General features: G+C 46.9%; 1 protein-coding gene across 1 annotated transcript in view; it reads right to left on the reverse strand.

Moving 5' to 3' along the window:
- The window catches only part of LOC137342408 (tricarboxylate transport protein B, mitochondrial), an 81,463-nt gene that overhangs the window by 28,500 nt on the left and 40,938 nt on the right, over nucleotides 1–12,025 (reverse strand). Inside the window, exon 3 of the mRNA XM_068006336.1 lies at nucleotides 9,272–9,371. Coding sequence (XP_067862437.1) covers nucleotides 9,272–9,371 — 100 coding nt within the window. The remainder of the gene's footprint in view (nucleotides 1–9,271; nucleotides 9,372–12,025) is intronic.

The raw sequence follows: 12,025 nt of genomic DNA on the forward strand, positions 1-12,025 counted from the left end.
AATGGGTCATTTTCAGGTTGGCAGGCTGTAACTAGTCGGGTGCTGCAAGGATCGGTGCTTGGGCCTCAGCTATTTACAATCTATATTAATGACTTGGATGAAGGGACTGAGTGTAATGTATCCAAGTTTGCTGACGATACAAAGCTAGGTGGGAAAGTAAGCTGAGAGGAAGACACAAAGAGTCTGCAAAAGAATACAGACAGGTTAAATGAGTGGGCAAGAAGGTGGCAGATGGAATATAATGTGGGGGAACGTGAAGTTATTCACTTTGGTAGGAAGAATAGAAAAACAGAATATTTTTTAAACGGTGAGAAACTAGTAAATGTTGGTGTTCAGAGAGATTTGGGTGTCCTCGTACAAGAAACACAAAAAGTTAGCATGCAGGTACAGCAAGCAATTAGGGAAGCAAATGGCATGTTGGCCTTTATTGCAAGGGGGTTGGAGTACAAGAGTAAGGAAATTTTACTACAATTGTACAGAGCTTTGGTGAGACCTCACCTGGAGTACTGGGTCCAGTTTTGGTCGTCTTATCTAAGGAAGAATATACTTGCCTTAGAGGCAGTGCAATGAAGGTTCACTAGATTAACTCCTGGGATGAGAGGGTTGTCTTATGAGGAGTGGTTGAGTAGAATGGGCCTATACTCTCTGGAGTTTAGAAGAATGAGCAGTAATCTCATTGAAACATATAAGATTCTGAAGGGGCTTGACAGGGTAGATGCTGAGAGGCTGTTTCCCCTGACTGGAGAGCATAGAACTAAGGGGCATAGTTGCAGGATAAGAGGTTGGCCATTTAAGACTGAGATGAGGAGGAATTTCTTCCCTCAGAAGGTTGTGAATCTTTGGAATTCTCTACCCCAGAGGGCTGTGGATGCTCAGTTGTTGAGTATATTCAAGATGTGGAGATGCCGGTGATGGACTGGGGTGGACAAATGTAAGGAATCTTGCAACACCAGGTTATAGTCGAACAGTTTTATTTGAAAATCACAAGCTTTCGGAGCTTACCTCCTTCGTCAGGGGAGTGAGGAAGGAGGGAAGCTCTGAGAGCTTGTGATTTTCAAATAAAACTGTTGGACTATAACCTGGTGTTGTAAGATTCCTTACGAGTATATTCAAGGCTGAGACAGATAGATTATTAGACTCTAAGGGAATCAAGGGATATGGGGATCGGGCAGGAAAGTGGAGTTGAGGTTGAAGATCAGCTGTGATCTTATTGAATGGCGGAGCAGACTCGAGGGGCCGTATGGCCTACTCCTGCTCCTATTTCTTGTGTTCTTACTTATGTTCTTAAGTTATAAAGAAGTTTCTCCTGAATTGCTTATTGGATTGATTAGTAACCATCTTGTATTTATGGCCCCTAGTTTTGAACTCCCCATAAGTGGAAACAGAAGGGAGGCCCTTTGGGTTTTTTAACATCCAGTAAATTGGACGTTTCCAACACCTCCATGTTCTCCTCCAACTCGCGCACCATCCTAACTTGCACATATATCGGCCGTTCCTTCATCGTTGCTGGGTCAAAATCCTGGAACTCCCTATCTAACAGCACTGTGGAGTATCTTCACCACACGGACTGAAGTGGTTCAAGAAGATGGCTCATCACCACCTTCTCAAGGGCAACTAGGGATGGGCAATAAATGCCGGCCTTGCCCAGGACGCCCACATCCCGCGAACGAATTAAAATATTAATAAAAGGCAGGAGGGATTTACAAAGATAATGTTTGGCTCTCTCGGAGATAAAGTAACTGCGCTGCCCGGTAGGTTAGCTGATTCACGCAGAGGGGGAAAAGTCCAAATTTCGATCCTTCGTCTGTGCTGGGTTAGTTAGTCTCAGCAATAGGGGGTCTCCACGGTTCACTACCGCGGCCTCTACTGGTGCATCTGGCTCGGTCTTGGGCTCTGGCATCCTCTCATGGTCGAATAGCTGCCAACAATTCACATTCGGACTGCCACTCTGACCCAGTTTTGTGTCAGAAAGCTGTGGATGCCAGGCCCCATTCCAGGCATGTAATCCAGGCTGGCACTTCAGTGCAGTATTGAGAGTGTGCCGAGTATCAATACCTACACAACGAGAAACAGGACTAGTCGTCATTCTGCTCATCGGTGTTTATGGGGATCGTGCCAGGTGCAAATTGGCTGCTGTTTGTCTGAAATGCTTTAAGACAATTTCCCGAGGGACATGAGAAAAGCAACAGATAAAATGCCAGTCTTTTTCCTGTAAGGTCCAGCCTCACAACTGCAGAATGGGCATTTGGGCAAGTTTTTTAAAAATTCGTTCATGGGGTGTGGGCGTCGCTGGCGAGGCCAGCATTTATTGCCCATCCCTAATGGCCCTTGAGAAGGTGGTGGTGAGCCGCCATGTGCAGTCCGTGTGGTGAAGGTTCTCCCACAGTGCTGTCAGGTCGGGAGTTGACAGAGATTGATTGCTGTGATTAGTCAACAACTCCATTACCGTTGTATCTTGCGACTACCGGGATGGGAGAAGGTGAACAAGATGGAGCTTGGTCTTTTTCGGTCCAGTAATTCCTATGATCCTATGTAACATGCCAATAAAAAAGCAGCTATTGAATGTTCTTTCATTCCTCTTTCATTCAGGAATTCTTTGGAAGCAATGTATGAGCCCCCTGTTGTACATTCCATTACAGGCTCCAGGCACTCTGTACTTAAGTCACTAAACAGTCCTTTCATTATCCACATCCTTGTACAAACCCATTTGAATTATTTTATCTCGGCCGGAAAGAATAGTTTCAAAGTGAATGCATTCCTCTTCCTGGGAATGGTGGAGAGGTAATGATGATGTTGCAAGGGTGGCTCTTGGTTAAATTATATGGAAGACTTGCACTTATACAGCGTCTTTCACAATCTCAGGACGTCCCAAGGCACTTCACAACCAATGAAGTACTTTTGAAGTGTAGTCACTGTTGTTATGTAGGAAATGCGGCAGTCAATTTATGCACAGCAAGGTCCCACAAACAGCAATGTGATAATGACCAGATAATCCATTTTAGTGATGTTGGCTGAGGGATAAATATTGGCCGAGGACATCAGGGAGACCTCCCCTACTCTTCTTTGAAATAGTGGGCATGGGATCTTTTACGTCCACCTGAGGGGGCAGACGGGGTCTTGGTTTAACGTCTCATCTGAACGGCGGCACCTCCGACAGTGCAGCGCTCCCTCAGTACTGCAGTGAAATGTCAGCCCGGATTATACGCTCAAGTGATGGTAGACTATGGTGATTAACTGGTAACCATGGTAATGTCATGAAATGCGGGGATGCATCGGTGGCAAGACTGAGAAGCCACGCATGTAAAATTGGAATATGAAAGAAAATCTCGCAAGGGACGTCAAAGCTAACAGCAAAAATTGTTATAAATATTTTAAGAGAAAGAACGTGGTAAAGGGGAACGTGGGCCCTATAAAGACTGACACAGGCGAGACTATAATGGATAAAAGGTAATGGCAGACTTGTTAAATGATCCGTTTTTCACAATGGACTAAGAGGACAAAATACCAGCGGTACAAGGGAACCAAAAAATATGTTAAGGGGAGGAACTTATTGAATTTCATATAAATCAGGAACTGATAATGGAGAAAATAATGGGACTTAAGATAGACAAGTCTCCAGGACCTGATAGTCTCCATCCCAGGATATTAAAAGAAACAGGTGTGGAAATTGTAGATGCATAATTCAGGAATTGTGCTTTTGGATCGGAAAATTGCAAATTTCATTCCATTATTTAAGAAGGGAAGTGGGGGAGGGGGGGGGGGGGGAGAAACCAGGTAACTACAGACCTGTCAGTTTAACATCAATTGTGGGGAAGATTCTGGAATCTATCATCAGAGACAGAGAGACTCGGACAGGTATTAGTTGATCGGAGAGAGTCAGCATGGATTTGTGAAGGGTAGGTCTTGTCTGACTAACCTGGCTGAAATTTTTGAGGCGGTTACTAACATGGTGGACAGGGGAGTGTCACTGGATATTGCCTATATGGACTTCCAGAAGATATCGGAGACGGTTCCGCACGAGATTAGTAGCAAAAATGAGTGTACATGGAATTGGAGGTAATCTGAAAGGCCAATAGGATGTTGACCTTCATCTCAAGGTGACTGGAATTTAAAAGTGAGAAAGTGATTCTTCAGTTGTAGAGCCTTGGTCAGGTCCCATCTGGAGTACTGTGTTAAGTCTTGGGCATCAAACCTCAGGAAGGATATATTTAGCTTGTGAGGGATACAGCGCAGATTCACCAGGGTGATACCAGAGCTGAAAGGGTTAAATTATAAGTAAGGGTTGCGTAAACTTGGCTTGGAAGGTTTTGGAAGATCGAGGTATTTAAAATGATTAAGGGTAGGGTAGATACAGAGAAGCTATTTCCTGTGGTGGGGGAATTCAGAACAAAGGGGGCAGAACCTTAAAATTAGAGCAGGGCCGGATAAGAGTGAAATCGGGAGGCACTTTTTCGCACAAAGGGTAGAAGAAATCTGGAAATCTCGCCCCCAAAAGGCTGGGGATGCTGGGGGTCAATTGAAATTTTCAAGACTGAGATGGATAGATTTTTGTTGGTAAGGGTATCGAGGGATATGGAGCAAAGGCAGGTAAATGGAGCTGAGTTACAGATCAGCCATGATCTAATAGAATGAGGGAACAGGCTCGAGGGGCTGAATGGCCCACTCCTGTTCCTATGTTTCTATTACTCTTCTGTCTTCACTTCCTTTGAACCTTCTCTCACTGACTGTACATCCTCTTATCTGGCTTTCTATTTCTGTAACTTATTAATAACCTCTCTGGGTTTCATTCACGTTCTGTCTTGCACACATTTTCCACTGACTGTTCTTTACCCTTATAACCCCTTAGTGTGAAGAGTGCCCCCTGACCCCTGCACTCAGTCCCTCCCACTGATTGGTGTACGGAGCACGGCCCCTCCCCCCTGCCAACAACTGGTTCCCATGTGGCCTTTGCTGTAGGTTGCGGCTGTCGCCCAAATCACCAGTGGCACTGGCCTGAGGGCCGTGGGATCTTTTACGTCCACCCTTGCTACAGGGATCCGAAAGCACGTTCCTACTTTTAGATGGAGCCTTGAATGTAGCCCACAATAAAGTAGGTCTCCACTGCCCCCAGAATAAGATAGAAATTACAACCCAGAAACACCCATCGTCCCAACCTGTCAACGTTAGTGTCTATTCACTACATAAGCAGTGGTCCTAATCCCAAGTACCCATCCTGTTTCCATATCCCTTTATCCTCCTTTCCTTCAACTACCTATCTAACCTATTCTTAAATGTTGACATGGTCTCTGCTTCAATTCCCAACTCCAGTAGTGCATTCCACAGCCCCTCAACCCTCGGTGTGAAAAATTTCTCTTGCTCTCCGTTTCGAAATCATTTACAATTAATCTTATATCTACATCTCTGGATCCCTCAATCACTGGAAACAGTCTGTTTCTATCTATCATGTCCCATCCCTTCATAATGTTAAACAGCTCGATCAAACCACACCGTAACTTCCCTCTGTCCAAATGGAAACAGTTCCCGTTTTTCGAGTCTTACATCATTTGTCTTTCCTCATATCGGGCAGCATCCTCGTGAATCCGCACTGTACCCCCCCCCTATTGCCTTAACACCCTTCCCATAGCGTGAAGCCCAAAACTGCACGCGAGTGTGATCTTACGGTTTCAGCGCTGGCTCGGTGGGTAGCACTCTCGTCTCCCGAGTCATGGAGGTTGTCGGTTCAAATCCCACTCCACAAACTTGAGCACGTAATTTAGGCCGACGCTCCAGTACAGTACTGAGGGAGTGCTGCACTGTCGGAGGTGCCGTCTTCTGGATGAGATGTTAAACCGAAGCCCTGTCCGCCCTCTCAGGTGGACGTAAAAGATCCCATGGCACTATTTTGAAGAAGAGAAGGGGAGTTCTCCCCGGTGTCCTGGCCAATGTTTATCCCTCAACCAACATCACTTAAAACAGATTATCTGGTCATTATTGCTGTTTGTGGGACCTTGCTGTCTGCAAATTGACTGCTGCATTTCCTACATTACAATCAGTGACTACACTGCCAAAGTATGTCATTGGCTGTAAAGTGCTTTTTCAAGCAGCCATCTAATTCTCTAACTTCTCCATTAATTCTTTTTATAATTATCATAAATTCACTGACCAATGGAAACGATCGATCACTATTTACCTTATCATTAGGCTTCCTAGTCTAACAGACCTGTATCAGGTCACCTCTTAACCTTCTCAGCTCCAGTGAAAAAAGCCCTAACTTCATCATTCTCTATCCATAGCTGTAACCGCCTCATCCCTTGTGATATCTTAGTCAATCTAGAAAGACAGAACTTGCAATTCATGTCCTCACGACGTCCTAGAACGCTCCGCAGCCAAATAATTACCTTTGAAGTGTAGGTTGGTGTGTTGTGAGCAAGCTATGCTGCACCTTTCCCTTTGCTTTTATAAAACTTGACACAATGCTCCAACTGCGGCCTGAGGTCTTATACAATGTCAGCATTACCTTCCTGCTTCTGTATTCTATACCTCAGTTGCAGCAACTGTACACTAATCAAAGGAACATGTGAATTACTAGACGATAAAAGACCAAGGTCCATCTAGTTCGCCTTCTACCATCCTGGTAGTCGCATGATACAATAATGGAGTTGTTGACTAATCATAGCAATCAATCTCTGTCAATGAGTCTACAACAGACCCAGACATAAGGCGAGGAGATCCCCCCCAGTGGTGGAGAGCTTTGGGGAACCGCAGGTCCAAAGTCACCTGTTCCTCCCGAGCCTGTCACACTCACCACACGTCATGTCTCAAATTACCCATGTACTGTATCCCAAAATGTTATTTTCTGAAAGAAATTTTATCCAATTTGCATTTGAATGAATCAACACTAACTCCTTCCACCATCTCCCTGGGGAGCCTGTTCCACAGGGTGACCACACACTCACTGAAATTCAACAGAGATCAGCCAGTTCAGCACAGACACAGTATCGAACCTGCCGTCTTCCTGGTAAATTTCAATTGTAAACAATTTTACAACACCAAGTTATAGTCCAGCAATTTTATTTTAAATTCACAAGCTTTCGGAGGCTTCCTCCTTCGTCAGGTGAACACATCGTTCACCTGACGAAGGAGGAAGCCTCCGAAAGCTTGTGAATTTAAAATAAAATTGCTGGACTATAACTTGGTGTTGTAAAGTTGTTTACAATTGTCAACCCCAGTCCATCACCGGCATCTCCACATCATGGTAAATTTCAAACAGAGAAAACACTTCATTTCTCTCAGGAAGACACCAGATGCCTCGTACACGCCTGACGTGTTCACCTTATCAAAGGATCCCACTGATGAAACGAGATTTGCATCTCGACAACTTATTAATGGGCCATTTAGTCTCTTTAAAATTTATCCCGAGCCCATCGAGGAGAGTCGGCAGTAATGCTCTGTGTGGAGTAAGATACAGAGCACATTAAAAGCCTGAGCCCTTGGGTGTTTGGTGTTAAAAGCTCTACAGCTGCTCCCCTTAACTCACCAATGAGCTCTGGCACCAGGCCCCTGAAGCCAGGTTCTGTTTTACCTCTTTAAAAACCGAAGCTCAAAATAAGGACAAAGAACTGGAGACTGAAAGGCCGAGACCGATCCGAGAGGCCACAGCTGAAAGCAGTTACTTTATTCTTAATTTAAATCCTTTCAGTCCACTACATCAGATTACCCTTAATTTAATCTCTCCATTTCAGTGCTTAGTTTGAAGAACGGAAATGTTACATCTGCCTCCTCATTCCTCTCCTCGGGCGATCCTTCAAGCTTCATAAAAATAGATCAGAAGATGGATACAGATGAGGAACAATGTTCAACCCATCTTAGCTCATTGATTCAGAACGAACCTACTGTCCCCTCAGCACAGAGTCCAACTGATGCTTACATGATTCCTGACCTCCACTACCCAACCCAACAGTCCATTCCACCCGTCTATCACCCAGTGTGTGAAGAACTTCCTGACATCAGTCCTAGATTTGTCTTTGATTAGTTTAGATGGGGAGGCGAAGGGAGGGGAACGAGAGGGAAGGGAAGGGAAGAAGGAGAAGGAAGGGAGGGGTACGAGAGGGAAGGGAAGGGAGGGGAAGGAGAGGGGAGGGGTACAAGAGGGAAGGGAGGGAAACGAGAGGGAGGGGAAGGAGAGGGAAGAGAGGGGAAGGAGAGGGGAGGGAGGGGTACGAAAGGGAAGGGGGGAGGAGAGGGATGGGAGGGGAAGGAGAGGGGTACGAGATGGAAGGGGGTGGAGAGGGAAGGGACGGGGTGGAGAGGGAAGGGAGGGGATGGAGAGGGAAGGGAGGGGGTGGAGAGGGAAGGGAGGGGATGGAGAGGGAAGGGAGGGGAAGGAGAGGGAAGGGAGGGGAAGGAGAGGGAAGGGAGGGGAAGGAGAGGAGAGGGGAAGGAGAGGGAAGAGAGGGGAAGGAGAGGGAAGGGAAGGAAAATGTTTAAGGTTACTCTCCCCCTCTCCCCAACAAATAGCCCTTCACTTGCGCTGCATACTGGATGATGCAGCTGAAAGCATTCATCCTTCACCTAACAACACATATACTCTCTTGGTCGAGACTGATGATCTAATTATTCTCCCATTGCTACGCCTCCACAAAGTGACTTCATTCAGCTAACTAGTTGAAAGATGACAAAACCCATCTAATGTCGCCAGAGGGCAAAAGCAAAGAAAACATATAAATATTTTTGGAAGACACCGATAAATTGATAACGTTCAGCTCCCATCCGTTGGCTCGATCTGGTCTAATTTGTGCCGCACTGGCCAGAAAGCTCTCCAGTTCAATCCTGGTCTACGCACGGAGATTTTCGCTCGGTGGCGGTTTGGCCTCTGCATTCCTGGGCTTGGGAGTGTGGGGAATTAAACCAGCCAGTGTTCCCATTTATGACTGCTCGTCACTGAACTTCTGCTGGAAATGCACAATGGGCAAGGATTGGAATGGTGAGGTCTCCCAGTGTGGAATAGGCAAACGTCTGTCGCTGTCATACGTGAAGACCAGGCACTTAGGCAAGGTGATTGGGGGGAGTGGGAGGGGGTCGTTGCTGCCTGTGGAATCATCCCATAATATCAATTAGCACCTTCAGAAGACAAGGGGCAAGGGGGAAGAAACTAAAGTCGGGAAAGAAGAAATTAATCTCCTCAAATAACTGGAGGGGGAAAAAGTGCACAAAAACCCTTTCACTTCTGAAAGTCCCAACCCGGCAATTAACTCCAAAACACGCCCGGTAATAGAGAACCCTGGAGCGTTACCTGACAGCTGCCTTGGGGATAGAGCCGTAGAGTAGCGAGCTGAGACCTCGATACAGCCCCTTCACCCCATGGCCCACCACCGTCTGCTTCACACAGTCACCTAGGAAACAAAACAAATACAGGCTACTCCACTTAAACAGAACTCGCCCTTATTTATCGCCTTTTACATAGGAACAGGAGTGGGCCATTCAGCCCCTCGAGCTTGTTCCGCCATGGGGTGTCAGCCGTGGCTCAGTGGGTAGCACTCTCGCTTCTGAGTCAGAAGGTCGTGGCTTCAAGTCTCACTCCAGAGACTTGAGCCCCATAACCCAGGCTGACACTCCCAGCGCAGACCTAAGGGAGTCCTGCACTGTCGGAGGTGGCGTCTCTCGGATGAGATGTTAAACCGAGGCCCCATCTGCCCTCTCAACTGGACATAAAAGATCCCACCGTGCTTTTCGAAGAAGAGCAGGGGAGTTCTCCCCAGTGTCCTGGGGCTAATATTTATCCCTTGTCCAACATCACTAAAAACAGATGCACCGTGGGAGAACCGTCACCACACGGACTGCAGCGGTTCAAGAAGGCGGCTCACCACCACCTTCTCAAGGGCAATTAGGGATGGACAATAAATGCCGGCCTCGCCAGCGACGCCCACATCCCATGAACGAATAAAAAAAAGAGATTATCTGGTCATCATCACATTGCTGTTTGTGGGATCTTGCTGTGCGCAAATTGGTTGCTGGGTTTCCCGCATTACAACAGTGACTGCACTTCAAAAGTACTTCATATTAGTTGTAAAGCGCTTTGTGACGTCCTGCAGTTGTGAAAGGCGCTATATAAATGCAAGTCTTTCTTTCTCCTTTCAGTTCGATCATGGCTGATCTGAACCTTCACTCCATTTAAAAAAGACATTTAAAAGAAATCATTCTCGGGATGTGGGAGTCGCTGGCGAGGCCGGCATTTATTGCCCATCCCTAGTTGTCCTGAGAAGGTGGTGGTGAGCCGCTGCAGTCCGTGTGGTGAAGGTTCTCCCACAGTACGGTTAAGTAGGGAGTTCCAGGAATCTGACCCATTTACCCGCCTTTGACCCATATCGCTGGGTACACTTACCCTACCGATCTCAGCCTGGAAAGTTTCAATTTTCCCAACACCCACAGCCTTTTGGGGGAGAGAATTCCATATTTCCACTACCCTTTGTGTGAAAAAATGTTTCCTGATTTCACTCCTAAATGGCCCTGCTCTCATTTTAAGATTGTGCCCCCCTGTTCTGGATTCCCCCACCAGAGGAAATAGTTTCTCTGTATCTATCTTATCGAATCCCTTAGTCATTTTAAACACCTCGATTAGATCACCCCTCAATCTTCTAAACTCAAGGAAATATAAGCCAGGTTTATCCAACCTGTACTCTTAATTTAACCCTTTTAGCCCCAGTATCATTTTGGTGAATCTGCGCTGCACCCCCTCCAAGGCCAATAGATCCTTCCTGAGGTGCGGTGCCCAGAACTGAACGCAGTATCTCCAGATGGGACTTGACCAAGGGTCTGTTTAACTGAAGCATAACTTCCTCATTTTTGTACTCCAGCCCCCTTGAGATAAAGGCCAACATTCTATTAGCCTTTTTAATTATATTTTATACCTGTGCACTTAATGATATGTGTACGTCCACAAGACACTCCAAAAAGTGCTTTACAGTTAATGAAGTACGTTTTGAAGTGTAGCTGGGTGGGACTGCTCTCACCTGGTCCCATTCTTATCTATCCAGTCGTAGCCAGAGAATCACCTGCAATGCCTTCTCTTCCCACTCCCGCACCGTTACCCCTGGAGTCCCCCGAGGATCTATCCATGGCCCCCTCCTATTTCTCATCTACATGCTGCCCCTCGGTGACATCATCCGAAAACACATCAGGTTCCACATTTACGCTGGCGACACTTGGCTCTACCTCACCACCACCTTCCTCGACCCCTCCGCTGTCTCTCATTTGTCACACTGCTTCTCTGACATCCAGTACTGGATGAGCAAAAATTTCTTCCAACTAAATATTGGGAAGACCGAAGCCAGTGTTTTTGGTCCCCGCCGCAAACTCCATTCCCTAGCCACCGATTCCATCCCTCTCCCCGGCCACTGTCTGAGGCTGAACCAGACCGTTCGCAACCTTAGCGTCCTATCTGACCTTGAGGTGAGCTTCTGAGCACATATCCGCTACATCACCAAGACCGCCAACTTCTATCTCCGTAACATTGCCCGTCTCCGCCTCGCCATCTGCTGCTAAAACCTTCATCCATGCCTTTACACTCCAGACTGGACTATTCCAATGCTCTCCTGGCCCGCTTCCCATCTTCCACCCTCCATAAACTTGAGCTCATCCAAAACTCTGCTGCCTGTATCCTAACTCGCACCAAGTCCCGTTCTCCCATCACCCCTGTGCTCGCTGACCTACATTGGGTCCCGGTCCAGGAACGCCTCGATTTTAAAATTCTCATCCTTGTTTTCAAATCTCTCCCTGGCCTCACCCCTCTCTATCTCTGTAACCTCCACCAGCCCTACAACCCACCAAGATCTCCGCGCTCCTCCAATTCTTGCGCCTTGTGCATCCCCACCTCCCAGCGATCCCAGACAGTCTCCCACCGATCCCAGACAGCCTCTCATTGATCCCAGACAGCCTCCCAATGATCCCAGACAGACTCTCATTGATCCCAGACAGACTCTCATTGATCCCAGACAGACTCACCGCAATCCCAGGCAGTCTCCCACCGATCCCAGACAGACTCTCATTG

Source organism: Heptranchias perlo, chromosome 25, assembly GCF_035084215.1.
Source record: "Heptranchias perlo isolate sHepPer1 chromosome 25, sHepPer1.hap1, whole genome shotgun sequence".
NCBI lineage: Eukaryota > Metazoa > Chordata > Chondrichthyes > Hexanchiformes > Hexanchidae > Heptranchias > Heptranchias perlo.